The 19,564-nt window shown below is 37.8% G+C and overlaps 1 protein-coding gene across 4 annotated transcripts in view; it reads right to left on the reverse strand.

The window, feature by feature from the left end:
• The window catches only part of TRPM3 (transient receptor potential cation channel subfamily M member 3), a 405,277-nt gene that overhangs the window by 346,684 nt on the left and 39,029 nt on the right, over nt 1-19,564 (reverse strand). Inside the window, exon 2 of one of the 4 annotated variants that reach the window (XM_063423114.1) lies at nt 18,684-18,756. The exons of the other annotated variants lie outside the window; for them this stretch is intronic. Coding sequence (XP_063279184.1) covers nt 18,684-18,725 — 42 coding nt within the window. The 5' untranslated portion in view covers nt 18,726-18,756. The remainder of the gene's footprint in view (nt 1-18,683; nt 18,757-19,564) is intronic. 4 annotated transcript variants of the gene reach the window in all.

Genomic DNA, 19,564 nt, shown 5'->3' on the forward strand with positions numbered 1-19,564 from the left:
ATCCATCATTTAGGAAAGTGAACAAATTGAGACATATTTGGAATTTTGGATTTCTGTCTGAACTCTTGTCACATCAGATGGAAAAATCACATTGTGGGAAACCTTTTCAGTGAAGAATGGAAAACAGTCTGCTTTTACCAGTCTCTGCAGAAAGCTTTGACAGATTGTTTTTAAAGTGTTCCTGGAATATTGTATTTAACCTTCAACTGATGTTTTAGGCAACCTGTCTCTATTTCTACTAAGTTAGTCAGTAAGACGCAAAGTAGCAGCAAAAATAATTTATAAACATAAAGCAACTTTCACCTTCCCTATATAGATCAGTGTCTTTCCCCAATACAAGTTGTGCCAGAAAAAAAACCCCACAAACAAACCCAAAAGCTTCCATATTTATCTACATATACAGAAAACTTCAAGCCAGAATTACAAATTTAGAAGCTATTGGCAGGAGACATCTGTTGTACCATCTGCACAAAAACTGAAGCTATAAATCTACCTTTCTGAAGAAGAGTATTTCTCTTTCCTTTTAGGCCTTGTAAATCACTTATATCTTAGTCAGTGATAATTACAGCTCACTATAGAGGAATATAATTTTAACCCAATTGTTAAAAGCATATTTTAATGACAGGGTGAAGAAGCAGTTGGAATAGACTACAGTAGCACTGATGTGAGAACACTTTCTGACTACAGATTCTACTAAAGGTAACCATAATATAATAGCTAGAAGCAGAAACAAAATAAGAAATAAAAAAGTGGATCGCAGCAGTTTCTCTAAAGCCTGAATTTTCTTTACATTTTCATCTGTAGCCTTCCTGGAGAAATTCTTGAAGTATCAGGAAGAAAGTCTGGTTCCCATTTTCTGAAGTCCTCAGAAAATGGGAACCAGAAAGATGAGTAAAATCAAAGTAGCAAAAGCTGGATGTAAAATAGATGTTTGTTGTGCTGAAGCAAATCAGATATTTTACTGAAAACAAGAAGAATCTATAAAATCAATGGCTTTATGAAAGGCTGTGTCATCCTTTACGGACATTATGGACAAGCTAAGTGAAGGAAATACATCCAGTTCATCAATGAAGAAAAGAGTTGTCCAGTCAAACTAATATATTGATAGACCATGTCAAAGGGCATATAAACAAAGACGTATAGGGGATTCGGAGCGGTACTAAACCTTTTGATTTATCTCTAGATACGAGCAGCTATTCATTGCAGTTGCAATACAAAAACTGTTGCACTCCTCTAGGTACAGGGCAGCTTTCCAAGGAACAGAGAAAAGAGAGTAACCTAAGAGAATTCATTAAAGAGGAAATATTGATAAACATCATTAAAAGCTAGTAAACGTATTAAACTTGAATAGCATTGCTGCAACTGTTTGTGCAAGGAAACAGATAAATCTTTGGTTACCAAAGTGAACATCAGAAGAAATCCTCTTTATGAGTTCCTGGCAGCTCCCACGTCCTGTTTAAAATTGGATTAGAACTAAAATGTTCAGCTAGAAAAGACAGCAGACAACAACAGATCATTTAAAGTGTGCACTGTGTTGCCATACCCACTACCAAACTGCACATAAACCCATGCCTTTTTTGGTCTCTTATAAATAACCTAAACCAAACTAGAAAGCTCCAACCATACCCAACCAAACCAACGAAGTTTTATGTATTGCTGCCCATCTAAAATCATACCAGATCACATAAGCAAATGTACCAGCCAATGAAGAACTACCAACCGTATTTTTAATTCCTGGTGGCTTCTCTGTGTTTTTATAAAAGCAAATGTATTATTAGATCTAGCTTCAGCACCTGGTCTAGTCAGCAGTCTTCATATGAGACCTACTTTTGAGCTGGTAAGCAATGATCTTTCAGACACTAGTTCCTAAAAAAACACACAAAACACTGTTGATAGTGATGAAGTTACAAGAATCTTCAGCAAAACTGTAAGATTGCTAATGAAGGGCTGGTTCTGAACAGAGCTGATTAAGGTTATGATCAAGAAACTAATGTAAGCATAAAATTGCTATTCATCCCTGAAATATTTCCTGTTGCTAGAAGGAAGTCTCACAGTGGAAAGCTGTGATATAATAAGCATGTGAATTGCAAAAGAGAAAATGTATATCTTACATTTCATTTAGCTTGTCCAAGTAGTAGATACAAGTAAATAAACTGACAGTAGCTCTGATGTCACAGAGGGGCCCTAATTTTGCTCGGTTTGTTTGTTTGGGGTTTTTTTCCAAAAGATACTGGTAAGGAATTAAAGGTATTTTAATATTAAGTATTATTTTAGTCTTATGAAGAGTGAGTTTAATATTATTTTGGACCAAAAAGTGGGAAAAGAACAATAAGAAGGGTAGTATTTAATTGACCAATTTTCATCCTAGCAAAACAAAGAATTATACTCTGTTTCTCTGCATCACCAGCAGAGAGTTATCTCAGCTCTCCACAGGAAGTTCAGTGTTCCTTGGGGTTTTTTGTACTGTGTAAAACTGAAATAATTTCTGGATGACAGTTAAAGTTAACCACAATCACAGAATTACATGCCAGCACCTGAAGGATGTAATTCATATTTTCTTGCAAAACTTGGATGAAGATCTAGCACCAACCTCAGAAAGCAGCCTTTTATGTGTTAAGATACTTAGGAATGAAGCAGTACTGCCAAAAGTACACAAAAAAATGAAGGCATTACCTGTGCCTTTTTAATAATCAGAACTGATTTATGAACAAAGATGGACTTCATTACGTCCTCACAACACTGAGAATTGTTTGAAGTGACAACAACCTATTCCAGTGCTTAATTATTTTCATGGCAAAGACCTATTAGTAATACCCAGACAGAATTTCCCCTTAAACAATTTGTTTGTTATCTTCTGTGCAGGCAGAGTCCAGGTAATAGCATATACATTTGTTTGCTTCTTACATAACCAAAGACCTTGAATGCATAAACCCCAACTTTTTGGCTAGACATTGAAACTCATTGAAATAATTTCTGAGTAGTTAGGACCACAACAACATATATTACAGATTATATATACCACAGGAGTCACATTAGTTATTACTCTGAAGAGTTGACATATAAGGTAAATCCAAAGAGGAGCTGATCTCTTTTGCCAAATTTGTGGGAATACAGATTTTTCTGTCAGCATTATGACTGGCAATAACTGGAAAGAGCAAAACTTTCAAGTACTTCAGGATGTAAACTTCATTATGTTTACAGACAGATTAAGAAATACATCTGTGCAGATACTCCCTCAGAAATATGGAGAAAATGAAGATATGTGCAATGGGATCCTTGAAGTCTGCATTCAAGTGGCCATGAAGGGACCATGAACATGAGCTCTGCTATAGCAAACTGACCTACCACACGAAAAAGTGTGCAGCTGACACATTTTGTAAATTACAAGTATATGATTTTTTTTTTAATTCTGTGAAGTAACTTGTAGCGTATCACTAAAATAAAAGTGAAAAACATGAATGTGCATTTCAGATCCGAGGTGATGTCTCCTTGCAATTCCAGTTACTTTAAAAGGTCAGTCCAAAAAAATTGCAACTTTTCAATATTCCCAAAATAAATAAGTAAATGGACTAAATCCATTCATTCAAAACAAAACCAAAAGTTCTAATTATATATAAGTGTTAATTTTTTTATTATGATATTGTGCATATGCTCCTTGTCGTGCTACTTTGACAATAGTTTCGGCTCTATATAATTAGTTACCGGTTCGCTGAGACTTTTTCCATTGCAACCACTAGATGTCTCCAGCTCCATTCGTGATAAAGGCGAATTAACAACTAAATCTGCTTGGCAACACTCGAGCTGTAAAAGCAGAATCCCACAAGTTTCTTGCTCTGACTCCAACAGAAAATTGCTGTTCTGTATGAAGGGTGCTATCCTGTTGTTTTAAAACAGAAAAAGAAATTTAAAATACTGTGGCTGCAGAATAATTTTTAGCTGCTAGTAAATAGTTTGAACAAGTATGTCCAGCAAACTGAGCAAAAATTCCAACGCCACGAGTAATTCCATTCAGCTTTCAAAACTGGTCCTAATATGAATGAGAGTCTAGATCACATCGTTTCCACACCAAATTATTTCATGCTTCCAAAATATATGGCATGTAAACATTGCCAGTTAGATTCTCATCAGCTGCCACTGTCACTCTCTCATCTAAAATGTGAAGTATTGAGCATTGGAGGAGCTCAAAAATGACATTTAAGTTACAAATAGCTGGGCAGTTCCCATAAATGAAATCCTTATGCCAAACGGGACATTGAATTTACTTGTTAGATGTATGAAATCACTATACACACAGAACTTCTTGCCATTACTCTGATTAACCTGAAAGGAGGACTTTCTCAAGAGGAAAAAGAAGATTTTGAGGGCAACAGATAAAAATTTTGTTTACCTGTTACTATGAGACAATCAAAAATAAAATATAAGCTGAATAAAGGGATCATGTAACAATAGACAAAAAGTATTACAAAAATCTTCATTTAAAAATATAAAGCCATCAACCAAAGCCCCTCAAAACCCCCAAAACCAAATTAAAAACTCTGAATAAACATCCTGCCCCCCTGCCCCAAGTCTGATTCTCAAAACTGCCTTGTTCTTCTCTTTATTAAGTCAGCAGTTGAGGCAGGAATTTTCAGAGCCTTCGCATACAACTCTGTCTATAATTTTCATGCTTCAGAAAAGCACCAAGACAACACCAAATTGAGCAGACTAGATACTCTGACTATTCCCCCTAACCACCTGAAAAATTTTCATTTTCTATCCTTGGTTTTGAACAGAATTTATTGGTGCTACTTCATGACAGAGCATGAGGATGGAGAAAAGCATCTTTTCAGTCCTGGATCCAATAGCTGCAGATTTGTCACATCATTAAGTATGTTTTGGTTTTGAACTTTTTCAGTTCCAAAACAAATTATTTCACTTCTGAGGTGACTTTTAGGTCTGTCACTATATGTAAAGATAATAAATAAAATAAATAATTATTTTTTTAAAAAATGGACCAACAGGTTCTGTACATTTTTCTCATGATTATTGAAGATGCAACAACCAATTATATGCAGTACTTAAGTTATGCTATAAATAGAAAAACAACACAAAATTTACAAAGACCCTGGGAAACATTTTCATGTTTTCTAGACTTAAACCCTTGCTGGAAACAATGGCATTCTACCAATGAACTCAATTTTTCTATAACATACTCAGATATTATTTTGACAATGAGAGAATAAAGTGAGGTCATGCATCTCTACTAGAAGATTTCTACTACTTAGAAGAAAATTGATAATTTCTTTTGGATTTGAAAGTCTTGCTCTAGCAATAAATAGAGCAATATTTCTTAAATTAAGTGGGGTCATCACTTAATGCTAATGTCTGATTAGTTAAATAAAGGGAATTATTCTAGTGCACTGGTAAATAATTCAGACTATTAACTTGCTAAAAATTTACCAGTACTTAATCTGTGGTTTTAATTTGTCCATCACTAATATTTACTTACTTTTACTTAAGACTACTAAATTTTAATCTGAAAAAATAAACCAAGAAAAAAAATAACTAATTCTAGAAAAAGCAAAAGAAATCAAATTCAGTTCATGATTATGTAAGATTGCATAAACCCCAAACTATGAAAAAAGCTTCACAATAGGAGCAGTCTTTCCAATCTTAAACCTTTTATTTAATTTCAGCACTACTGAATGTTCATGTCAGAGAGCAATGTACAATAAAATGTAGTGCATAGCAAATAAAAACATTTAAAAGCATATCAGTGTTTTTAACAAAATAACATTACATCCCACAAAACTTATGCAAATATTTTCTTAAATAAAATTAGTTGCTGAGACTCAGCTTGAGGGTGATTCACTTCTGGAAGGCATGACACTGCAAAACAAAGATGACGTCCTCAAAGGCAGTAAATTCCCTCCATGTGTTACATATCATGGTCATTTAAAAGCAGCATTAAAATATAAAAGTATGGCCTGCTCACAGATCAGAGTGGGGCAATGACCACTATTGCAGGAGTAAGTTTCACAGATCTAATGTAAATTTACATGCTTGTTGCTTGGAGAAGAAGAAGCAGAATCAGGAAAAAAAAATCAAAATAATTTAACAATGTAATTTGCTAATGAAAGAAAAGTCTGTTCTGAAGGCATGTCTGAGATTTCCTTAAACATAGAGCATGAATACCTCAAATATTTCTCTCGCTGTGTCTTGAAACACAGCTCTCAGTGTGAAACTGTCAGAAAAAGTCTTGCCCAGCAATTTTTAAGAATAATAGCATGCAAAGCTACCCCTCTCCTTGATGGATGTCTTCAAAAACGCTTATGAAAAGTCACAGCAGTCAGACAAGGCCCCAAATATTTGGAGAAAAGGGAACCTTACATGCATTTTTAAAAGGGTAAAAAGAGGACCCCAGGACCTACTGACAACCTCAGAGATCAATAATATCATAGAACAGATACTTCTGGAAGACATTTGAAACATATGAAAGACAGGGAAGTGACTAGAGAAAGCTTACACGACCTCACCACTGGCAAATGACATCTGAGTAAGTGACTGCACTCTATGATTGATTGACTGCATCAGTGGACAATGAAAGAGAATTTATCATCCACCCGGACTTCTTAAAGTCCTCTGACATGGTCCCACACAACCTTCTTGCTGCTAAGTTAGAGAGCTATGGATTTGATGGGTGAATTATTAGATGCATAAGGAGCTGGCTGAATGGCCGCATCCAGTGACTTGCAGTAAATGGTTCAATCTCCAAATGGAAACTGGTAATGAGTGATTCTCCTCAAGGGTCCATACTGACACCAATGCTTTTTAAAATCTTCATTAGTGACATGGACAGTGGGACTGAGCTGCAGCCTCAGCAAGCATGCAGGTGACACAAAGCTTGAGTTGGCACATTTGGTAAATTTAAGGAGAGGGACGACGTTAGATGGATCTTGGTGGGCTTGAAAAGAGAAATCATGTGACCCTTCAGAAGTTAGTCAAGGCCAAGTGCAATGTCTGGTGCCTGGGTCAGAGTTACCACCAATTTTAACACAAACTGGGGAATGAATTGATTTACAGCAGCCCTGCAGAGATGGACTCAGGGATACTGACAGATGAAAAGTCAGATATAAGCCAGCAATGTGCTCTTGAAGCCTCAAAAGCAAACCTTATCCTGGGCTGCACAAAAAGGGAAATATGGCCAGCAGGTTGGGAGAGATGAATCTGCTCCTCTACTGTGCAGTCATGAGACCTCATGTGGAGTAGTGAATCCACCTCTGGACTTCTCAGGACAAGAAAGACATCTGTTAGTTAGGATCTGACTCTTGGAATAAAAAAGCTGCATTTGCTCCCTCACAAAGAAAAAGTTGGGGTTATTCAACCTGGGAAGAGAAGGCTCCAGGGAGACCTTAATGTGGCCTTCAAGAAAGTAAGAGACAGCATAGAAGAAAGACAGAGAAAGACATTTACCAAGCCCTGCAATGATAGGATAATGGGGAATGGCTTCAAACTGAAAAAGGATAGGTTTGGATTAGATTTGAGGGAGACCTTTTTCTACAAGAATGGTGAGGCAATGGCACAGGTTGCCCAGAACAGCTGTGGATACCCCATCCCTGGAAGTGTTCAAGGCCAGATTGGATGGGGCTCTGGGCATTCTGGTCTACTGGGAAGTGCCCCTGCCTGTCATGGGGGTTAGACTCCGTGGTCTTTAAATGTCCTTTCTAATACAAAGCATTTCATGGTTCTAATTACCACATGGAGCTTACATGAATCATCATCAGCCCTTTAAGTCCACATTTAGGGAATAAAGCAACTACATGTTAGTGATTATGCAATATTCTACTGTCCTTCTAGATACCACTATTACCTTTAGATTGAAAATACAGAAAACTGTTCTGTCCCTATCCTAACAGAAAGCTCTGGTTAAATAAAAGCAACTGTTGGAGTGACACAATATTTGTGGACAGATATACTTGAGAATACTGTTATGAAAATTATACTACAACTCCACATTCAAAATGCAAATGAGCCTAAAGAACTTGATTAAAGTCAAGCACTCCATGTTATCTCTTCTAATAATGTAAGTGCGCAGATCACTGACTAGGTTTAACCTGAACTTTCAATAAGATATTTTTTCTTATATTCTAAATATTTGCTTCAAAGCATATAATTATGTTTTCATCAGGAAAGAAACAGAAGCAGAGCAAGTGCCTGCACATTAACTATAATAACATATAACTTAAATTCAATTGATTGTATAAATATTCATAAAGGACCAGTAAGCTTCTAGTCAATGAGTACCTCTTACACATCACAGTACAAATCTCACGGCACATTAAAACTCTGTTTTGTCATTGAAAACAAAATCTCCCATGCAATGGCTGTAGATTAAATAGACTTTGCATTACATGTATATTTTAATATAAAGATTTAAGTAAAATATCTCTTTATTTCAGCTAAGATTTTAAGTGAGATTAGGTGTCACGCTTTAGCTTCAACTCAAACTAATTTATTTCAGCAACCAAAGAAACAAGAGTTCTTTGACAATAATAGTATTGTTGGGCTCTGTAAATTGAACTAACAAATGACAAGTGGGGATAAAAAGAGCTAAAAACAACATAAAGAAAGTTTCAGTTTTAAAAATCCAGTGAGATTAAGAAAGAAGGGGCAACAGGGCTCCTCACTGTGGTGAGATAATTAATTCCTTGGGATTTGAAATCCAACCGTTTCTGTTTATCTTGAGATATCCCCAGGACAGTTTTTCCTTATTTCGAATATAATAAGTCTTCATGGAAGACTTCATGGCTGAAGATAAATTCTTTGTATGAAAATCCATTATTAAATTCCAAGGCTTATTTTGTCTGTGCTGTAAACACAGACCAAGCCAATCAGCCCACATTTAAATTCAATTCTGTTGTACTCCTTCTGTACTCCAACATATTAAAACACAGAGACCTTGGTAATTTTAAATGTGTTACTTTCAAAACTGCTGTCTTAGACTGTATTGCCAATGAATTGCTTATGGATAAGGATACAGGATAAGGTTAATGTTGGACAGATTCATAATGCTTTGGTTATCCCTGACTAGCTACAGGGCTTCAGGGGAGGAATGCAGGTTAAACCAAATGCATAATACTTCTTGCATTTACCTCCCTTGCATTACACATCAATTCCTGCAGTGTCTTGGTTTTACTTTTGCCTTTTAGAGTAGATGCTCTTGGACAAAGGGAAAGTAGGAAATGTGGCTGTTGTTATACCATGCTGTTTTGTGAAATGCATGAAGAAAAAAAATGAAAAAAAAGTAGGAAAATAAATGTCTCCAGTCACAGTGACAGCAAATATTTATGCAAGTAATAAATGCAAAGGAATCAAAGGAAAATGCATCCATGTATCTCTAGGCATCTGGCCTAGTCCACACGTTAGATAGTATGCTTTCTCCCTCACTAGATTGTAATAGACATCACTACAATTTTTCATGCTTAGAGGACACAATCCAATTAAAAATAGTGCTACCTCACTGAGACTTTCCCAAAAATTTAACATCTTTTATGAAAAAATCAGTATCTACAACAGTATGAATTTGATTTTATCAGGGCATGCTTTCTAAAGCACATCTGCATGTGGAGCAAATAAACAACAGATTTTGGAGTCATTGTCCTTTAATACTTGAAGATGTAAAATTTTAATTACATGGGCTGCCAAATATCCAAATCCAGACAACAAGACAAATACCCCCAGTACCAACAGGTAGAATAATATTTAAATCATGTTGCATTCACCACTCTCTAGGGCACTTAGAATCTGTGTGACCCATGTAGTTGTGAAAATGCAGGGCTGACTCTTCCTACTTTTTTATTGCATTTTCCTGTAAAAAGCAGCAGACCCAGAAGTCTGAGTACCCATGAGACTTGCTGGAACACAGTGAAAGATTCTGAATCACATCAAGTCTTGGCCCCTAAATTACATGCCCAGGTTCCTTATGCTGGAATATCCAATAGAACCACCATGCTAAGTCACTGCTCTTAGCCTTCAGGATGGGCTGTATTAGCTGTATTCGGTGTGGCAAAGCTTTGGTAGCAGAAGAGCTAATAAGCTCCAAGGCAAGCTGCCACTAGCCATGGCCAAGATGACCAGCAATGAATGCAGCACCTCTGTGATAATATATTTAAGAAGTGGGGAAAGTTGCTATGTACAAGCAACTGAGAAAACATGAGAAGAACAACTCTGCAGGTGCAGAAGAAGGGGAAGGAGGTGCTCCATGTGCCAGAGATGAGGTTTCCCCACAGTCCATCGTGAAGACCATGATGAGACATCTGTGCTCCTGCAGCCCATGGAGGACCGCAGCAGATGTGGACTGGACTGAGTGACTGAGTCCTGGAGGACTCTATGCAAGAGCAAGTGGATGCCCAGAGGAAACTGTGACCCCATGGGAAACATACGCTGGAGCAGGTTTCTGGCAGAACCTGTGGCTTCCTGGGAAGAGGAGCCTACCCTGGATCAGCTTTGCTGGCAGGACATGTCACCCTCAGGGGATCCACACTGGAGCAGCCTGTTCCAGAGAGACTGCCCCATGGGAGGGTCCCACACTGGAGCAGTTTGTGAAGAACGGCAGCCTGTGGGAAGGACTATAACCAGAGAAATTTGCGATGTACTATCTGCTGTGAGAGAGTTCCTGCTCTGGAGTAGGGGAAAGTGTGATGAGTCCTTCCCCTGAGAAGAAAACACATGACGAACTGGCCACAGCCCCCATTCCTGTCCCTCAGTGGGAAGGAGATAGAGCAGATAAGGAGTAAAGTTCAGCCCAAGAAGAAGGGAGGGGTGGGGGAAAAGTATCTTCAAGATTTATTTTTATTTCTCATTATTCTACTCTAATTTGATTGGTAATAAATTGAACTAATTTCTCCAATTCTAATCTGGTTTTCCCATGATCTGTAACTGATGACAGATCCCTCCTGGTCCTTGTCTTGCCCCTTGAGCCTTTCATTGTATTTTCTTTCCCCTGCCCAGATGAGGAGCAGGAGTGATTGAGCAGCTTTAGTGGACACCTGGTATCCAGCTATTCCAGAAATAAAGTTTTTTCGGTTCAAGTGAAATGTTCTTTTGCTGTTTTCTACTACTGTAGTAACTAAGGGCATCTACAGCCTCTTAGCATTTAAGGCAAATCAGCATCTGTCAGAGAAGCAAGTTTTATCTGTTGCATAACACTTAAATAAAGCTGCAAGATGTTTATACGTTTTTATAATAAGTCTTTTGGTTGCAATTTGCTACACAGACTTCTTTTTGAGATAAAATTCAGTTTAAAAATGCCAGATTATGCAGATATTCTATGTTCAGAGTTTTCATTTTTGTAATTTAGCTTATCTGCTGCTTTTATAACAATCTAGAATGGAAGGGAAAAGTACAATGTAGACAAAGAATCATATTCATTAACTTATCAGTGGAAGACAGAACTGTTATTACAAGACTTAGATCAATTCCTAATCAAGACAGCAACCTAATATCTCCAGTGAGTCACAGAATCATTGAGTCATAAAATATCCTGAGTTGGAAGGGACCCAAGTCTGACTCCTGGCCCTGCACAGGACTACCCCAAAATCACACCATGTACCTGACAGCATTGTCCAAACACTTCTTGAGCTCTATCAGGCTTGGTGCTGTGACCACTTGCTTGGGGAGCCTGTTCCAGTGCCCAACAGCCTCTGGTTGATGAACCTTCTTCTAATATCCTACCTAATGTTACAGATAGAGCTTCATGCCATTCACGCTGGTCCTGTCACTGATCACCAAAGAGATCAGTGTCTCTCCCTCCTCTTCCCCTCTTTATGCAGCTGTAGACTGTGCTGGGGCCTCTCTTCAGCCTCCTCCAGGCCGAACAAATTACCTCTGCCACTCATTATAAGGCTTCCCCTCTACACTCTTTACTTGGGTTAAAAAAGTGTTCAACTGCTCTTCCAAGAACTGCTCACTTTTGCTGAGGCAGATTTCTGTCTTAGGTAAGACAAATCAGTTGCCCATACTCTTTCTCTGAGTTTGACTGTGGTGGTCCAGTTTTGAAAGAACCAGGTTACTGCAGATGTCCAGGTGTCTGAACTCAAACCTATCTCAGTGAAATTCATATTAAATTGGGGTGTTCATCTGACATTGGTGGCAGGAGATGCCATTGGTTTGGTTGTTTAACCAGTTAAACCAATTTGTTTAACAACCAATAGGCTCTAAGTTGACTAGTTTGGTTAATCCTTTTTCTTCTGTGTGCAAATTCAGCCAGGCCACTCAATTCCAGTGTTGCTTTTAGAGAACTAAAACTCACCTTTCCATAGTTTCAATTTATTTATGATATTAACAGTGGAAATTGTTCATGTCATTAAACTCTCTTGTGTTCACACCTGATTGGAACTATGACAGTCTGTGTTAACACCAGGCTAGCACTATGTTGTTTCAAATACGAAAGGAAGAAAACATTGTGGGGGTCACAGGAATACAAATTCAGACCATTTGCAAGTCAGAAATAACAGAGGGAATGAACACTTGTATGGTATACAAGTGTCCAGGTCTCAGAGAACTTGAGACAGGTATTAGGCATGTTTAGACTTCTGGTTGGTAGAGACAGTTATTGCACTGCAACATGAAAAATCTTACTTTGCAGTAAAATTTCCTGTAGCCCAGGGAGTGCCAGATGCCTCATCAAGTAAGACGGTGCATGTGACTGTGAAAATGTCTTAAGTTAACACAAATAGCTGCGAGTCACACTAGAGGATAGCACATTGATAAGAGAAAAACATAGTAAAGCAGCACTTTCAACTTATTTGTTGATGTTTGGTAATTTTAACTAAAAAAACCAAACAAACTTATTGAGATAAATACCACAGCAACACCTCTATTTTCTCTTCAAATAATAAAAATTACATTATTTTTTGGTAAAATTGCTCTTTCTTTCTTGTTATGTCTTTTCATGCAACCTCAGAAAAAAAAACCCAACCAGATCCCTTCCCCCAAACCAAAAAGAAAACCATGAAACCCCCATACACAAACAAAACCAACACAAAACTAAAAATAACCTTATGATCTAGATTGGACTGTTGAAAATTCTTTTAAAAATTCAAAATGTTTGTGAAATGCTATTCTTGGAGGAGGAGAAGCTCTGTTTATATATAGTTTTCCACCTGTGCATGGTCTTATGTTAACTAGTTCTCATAATTTCATTTAATATATGGAACATAGCAGCTGTAGCTCTCAAGATCCAGTTTCAATTAAATACATTAGATGCAGCCATATTATGAAAGCTACCATACTGTGGTTAGTTCAAACATATTAGCTTAAACTAATTAATTTGCTAAATTACCTAAATTTATCTAAATCTGCCACAAACCTTCAAAGGGGATTACATTGTCCACACTGCAGAATTTGTCATAAGGAAAAAAAAATCCAGAGAAAATAAGAATGGTAAGAGTGTTAAGTTCTAGAATATGAATAAGTAAGTTCTTTTGATGCACAAACTCTTACTTTTGCTTATATACAAAGAATGACTTTATTTGAAGATAGCAAGCATGAGTACAGTTCTCTAAACTTCTGATAGGGCAGCAGGGTTCTGCTACCTCTACCAAAATATATTTGCATAAACTTGACTATTTTGTCCAAAGAAATCTTAATTCTTTTATGTAATGGTGGAAAACCGTACCTGCTTCAATGTTGATCATATAATAATTAGTTAAAGACTGGCTTTTTAATATTTAATATGCTTAATTTGTGTACTGAAAGGTTCTCTCTAGCTGTAAACTAAAACATTCATTAAATAGTGGTATCTGTGTCTCAAGAGCTAATTAAATGAGGTCATTTCTCAGATCTATTCTGTTAGCCTGTTTGTAAGCTCACAAATATGTTTTTGTCCATTTATATTTAAAACATGATATTTATTATTATAAAAACTGTAAAGTTTTTGGTGTATGTTTCTAGATATCCCTTTCCTCCCTGTTAATTATTACCCCATATGAAGCTAATGAATTCTCTGCCTCAAAGAGGGTTTCATTATTTATATGCTTTGATGGTCCCAAATGAAAACTTAGTCACTGTATATAATCCATCCCTGCATTCAGGATTATAACTCTTGTTATACTAATATATTCACAAGAATCTACCATATATTTACAGAAATCTATATTAATTAAAATTTATTCTCATTTGACAAATTATTTCCAGGCTCTATTTCCTTCAGCTATTCAATATGAAATAAGCTTGAACTCTTTTTTTCATTTTTCATGAAGAGTTTCTACAGACTCCATAACATATGGAAAAAGAAAAACGATGCTCCAGCATACACTTCAGGATGTTTAATTCTATTACATATTGATAAGAGTGAGTGGATTTTCTCTTCATTTAGTACTCATGCACTTTCAATATACCCATAACTCACTCCTCTGCTCCACCAGCTTCAGACTTTATGGATGATACATAAAGCAGCAGAATCCCTCCAGGAAGTGGAACAAACTTTTTGAAGACGCTTTTCTGCTCTTTCAATGTCTGTCCTGCATTTTTATAACTTGTCTTGCCTAATTCCTCTTCAGACAATAATACATAGATATCTTCAAAATGGAACTTCATCTGACAACTCAAAAACCAAAACACACCATTGTGTCTTGACTTAAGTGTCTTAAATTTTCTAGCTGAAAAGAGGCAAGAGGGAAGAGCATTACACTCCTTAAAACCATAGCTAGATGTTTCCAGAGCAACAAAAGCAATTACTGGCTAAGGCATAGATACAGATGAGCCTCTGTCCTAGGAGAAGGCACAGAAGCATGAAATGAATGAGAAGTAATTGCACCACATCAGCAAAGTAATATCCTCCCTTAGAAAGGAGGTACAAAACAAGAGGAGTCTTTTCTTTTGATCGTGGTAAGAGTATATCTTACCGGAAAAAGAAAAAACAAAACCAAAACAAAACCCCGTATTTCCTTAGTAAAAGCTATTTAGGGAACAAATATATTTTACATTACAAAAATATTTGTATTGCAGAATCTAAATTCCCTGTCCTAGTTTGGAAATCTCTTTAAGTTCTCTAAAGGTGCTGAGCAATTCTAGACAGAATTTATTTAAATCTCTCATTTTCATCCTAGTATGTACATGAACTATTAAATGCTTATGATACAGGATAAAGAGAGAGCACATGTACATCATCAGGATATGGTTTTGCTTTTAAATGCCTAACTTGAACACAACATAGTTATTTCACTGGTTATTGCACTCTCTGTGCAATTGGCAGCAGGGGAAGTATTGTGTGGCTAGTTCTGATTGACTCAGCAGGGATGAGGTACCCAAAGAAAGAGACAGGATTTCAACGCACTGCAAAATCTAACAACCACGTGCCATACAAATCCAGCTCCCTCAGTTATAACAGGCAGCTAAAATCCTGCTGGGGACCTAAGTGCGTGGTCCACTAATCTACTCTCTGTGTCAACATTGTAAAGAAAAATAACAATGAAAACTGATACTGAAGGGCACTTTTTTTGGTGGTCATGAAGCAGCACACAAAAAATGCTACCCTCAACATTAGCCTGGTGCTGGTTATGACCTGAGTCCACTTATGAAGGGGTACCCTGCCTGCCAGGAAAGGCTGTTCTATTGGTAGGAGGGGGTTTCTCTTTTCACTGTCATGGTTTGACACTGGCCCACTGCCAGGCACCCAAGAAAGCTGCTTGTCAGCCTCAGCTGCCAGATCTGGACAGAGGAGAGAAAAAAAAAAAATCAGTGAAGGGTTCATGAGTTGAGATAAAGGCGAGGAGAAAATACTCCAAGGGCAAAACTGTCTCAGCTTAGGGGTTCAAAGTAAATTTGTTACTAACAGAGACAGAGAAGGATAATGAGAAGTAAAACAAGCCCTTAAAGAACATATTTTTTTCCCCCACCTCTCTCCTTCCTACCAACAGTGCAGGGAGACAGGGGAGTGAGGATTTGGTCAGTTTGTCACCTGAGGTTTTCTTCCGCTGCTCCAGGAGAGGAGTCCTTCCCCTGTGAGGCCGTGGGGTCCCTCCCTGGGGATCAGCTCTCCCTGCCCTTCCCCGCCGTGGCTCCGCTCTCGGGAGCAGCAGCCGAGCCGCGCCTGCTGCAGCGGGAGCTGCCCCAGGGCACGGAGCGCTCCCGGGGCTGAGCCCGGGGCTCTCTGCCCGGGCTGCATCCCCAAGGACAGGCTGCTCCGGCCTGGGAGCAAGGACCCTCTCTCTGGAAGCAGGCCCCTTCTCTCCACTGGGTCTTCCACTGGATCACAGCCTTCTCCAGGCATCCCCAGCTCCAGCAGGGGCACCTCCCCCATGGGCTGCAGGTAAATGTCTGCATCCCCCATGGATCCCCATGGGCTGCAGGGGTACAGCTGCTTCACCGTGGTGTTCACCATGGCCTGCAGAAGGATCTCAGGTCCAGTGCCTGGAGCACCTCCTGCCCCTCATTCTCCACTGACCTTGGTGTCTCCACGTCATTTCCCTCACATGTTCTCACCTCCTTGTCTTCTCTGACTAGAAGGAAAAACCTGTAATTTGTTTTGATTTTGTTCTTAAATCTGTTATCACAGAGGTGTTACCAACCTCTCTAACTGGCCCAGCTTTGCCCAGCAGCATGTCCATCTTCAGAGCCATCCAGGATTGGCTCTGCTGGACATGGTGGAAGCTTCCAGCAGCTTCTCACCCGAGCCACCTCTGTGGACCCCCAGGACCAAAAACCAGGCTGTGCAAAACCAAGACATTCACCCATGCCATGGGTCACTTATTTATACAGGAGTCTAGAACTCTAGGGGCAGACAGCCATGGAATATATGTATGAAGTCAAAGTGTTCTACAAGAGGCTACGTAAGGAAAAATTACCAAAATTATTAAGAGGGGAAATCTTAGTTTTATCTAAAAGATGCCTTTTAGGGAAACTATTGCATCTACAGGAACTACTGCTGAAATTTTTCAGATCAAACTATTAAAAAATGTTACTACAAAAGGTACTGTCTCTTACATTAGCACTTTCTGATTCAAAGCCTAATTACCTAGCACATTATGTCACTCCACAAGAAAGGCAGCGAATGCAATGAAGGCACACCTCAGCTATACTTGTAGAAATTAAAATTCTACAAATCAAAATTTTAAAGACATCTATCAAAGAGACACTCATTTGCACTTCTCACAACGTAATGTTAAGTTTGAAATCTGTATCGCTGAATTATTCAAATAAGAGAAATTCACATTTTAGGTTTAGAGCAAGGATTTCACTTTTATTTTGGAATTATATGATTGTGCAATTTGGAGTCAAGGGAGACCATAATAATATAAAAAACTAAGAAAATCACTTTCTTCCTCTGAAAATACTGAATTCCCCAAAACAACCATGAAAGAACAACCATCAGAGCAAACATGAAGGAAGAAAAAATTTTAAGCCAACTCAAAATGGAGTAAAACGGCTTGGCATTCAAATCAATGTTACATTAAATAAGAAATTTAATCAAATTGATTGAGTCCTACAAATAAATTTTTCTATGTTCTAGAAAATTAATCTGAAACATATAATCCAAAATTTTGCTTTCATTTTATCCATGTATAGAATTAATATTGAAGCTGTTGCTCTGTTGTCTGACTTTAGCACTTCAATCAATTCAAATGTCTTTGCTGAAGCGTAAGGAAAACTCAAAACTCAAAGCTGAAAAGAAAAAATGTGGTCTATTATTCCAGGTAGAAAAGAACTATATTTAAAACTATATGAAATACTTACATGGGGAAAGTGTGCAAATATTTATTTTAAACTTTAGAACCTACCCCATCAAAAACACTATGCTCAGTTTAGGACTAGCTCACCAGTTACAATAAAATAAAGGTAAAAACAGAGTTGGTGCCCTGGGATAGAGATAGTTTCTTCTTAATAGTTGGCACAGTTCTGTGCTTTGGATTCAGTATGAGAATAATATTGAAAAAGCATCGATGTTTTCATTGTTGCTATGCTGTGTTTATTCTAAGTCAAAATCGTTTTTCAAGTCTCATGTTCAGCTAGTGAGGAACTTCACAAAAAGTTGGGAGGGAGCACAGCCAAGGGAAGGTAACCTGAACTGGCCAGAGATATTCCACATCATAGATGCCATGGCCAGTATATAAATGGAATTGTGTATATTATGGTTGGGACAGGCCTGGCATCACCTGTAGGATAGCAGCTGTACTGTGCACACTTCTTTGCATTATTATTTGCATCAGGTTTCTCTCTCTCTGTTCCTGTTTTTATTATAATTTTCAGCAACAGCAGCAGCACTACTACTGTATTTTAATTTGTTTCAATAATTAAACTGTTCTCATGTCAATCCACGGATCTACAGGGTTTTTTTATTCCTCTCCCCATCCCTCTGGGGTGAGGGGGAAGTGAGTGAGTGGCTGTGTGATACTGAGTTGCTGCAGTGAATCCACAGCAGTTGGGTCAGTCATCCTTACAGTCTGCAATCCTGTCCAACAATACATTGGATTAGGATAATTTAATTTCAGACCATGGTCTATTCTTAGCATTGCAACAAATGCAGTAAGAGTCACATGTTTTGCAGCTGTAAGATGGAGCATGCAATGTGTCATGGCACCGTGGCCTCATGGCTTTTACCTCTCTCTACCAGCCTTACAGAACACAGCAAGCTAGTGGCATCTGTCTCAGACTTGACTTAAATTAAAGCTAGAAGGAACACTTAAGTCTTATTGCGCACTCACCACAAAACAGAAGTTCTCTAAAGTTTGTAAGACCCTAATCATACTGGCACGTGTTCTCCAGGCAACACACCATCTGTAATACAACACCAAGCATTTAAGTATGAGATTAAAAAGGTAATTTTCCAGCTGCTCTTCCCTTCCAGGTATTTGCATATAAAATTTACAGAGATGATAAGGAAATTAGGTTTCTTGAGAAAGATCAGTTTTCTTATTTACAAAGACTGGAGACTCAAATTATAGGAATTTATTAACTTGGAGTTAATGTTCCTTCATAATTGTTTATATTCTGTAATGTGAACAACACAAATTCACTGTAAAATACAGCATTGCTGATTTTAACTCAAATAGTTGGTTAGGTACTTTGCATTAAAACAAAATCCCAAACCAGACCTGAAATGCAAGAGGGGAAGAAGGAGGTTGTTTTAGAATGCTTAGCATCACAACACTGAATATCCTCAAGGCTCACCCCTGTGCTATGAGTTTATATTATGTAAGCAGATGAACTTTTACACTGCTTTAGCTCACTTTTGAACTATTAGTCTTCAGTATTCTGTACTCTGTAGCACTTCAGAGGTGTCAAAAGCAGCCATTGTTAACATTTTCTGTCTTATAACCTGTTACTGAAATACTAATTGATTTGGCAGTGCCCTACTGTGTGTCTTTCACATAGTTCTAATTAACCCTATGTCTCAAACCACAGATTCTGGAGAAAGAATTCAGAACACTAATCCAGGTAAGCATGTGTCTATCTCTTCATCAACTGATTTTCCACCACACAATAATACTATTATACATTATTGACTTCAAATAAAGACAAACTCAATATTTTCCTCAGGCTTAACTTGCATATCATGGGACTACATATTTTTTTAAAATAATGG

Source organism: Prinia subflava, chromosome Z (genome assembly GCF_021018805.1).
Source record: "Prinia subflava isolate CZ2003 ecotype Zambia chromosome Z, Cam_Psub_1.2, whole genome shotgun sequence".
NCBI lineage: Eukaryota > Metazoa > Chordata > Aves > Passeriformes > Cisticolidae > Prinia > Prinia subflava.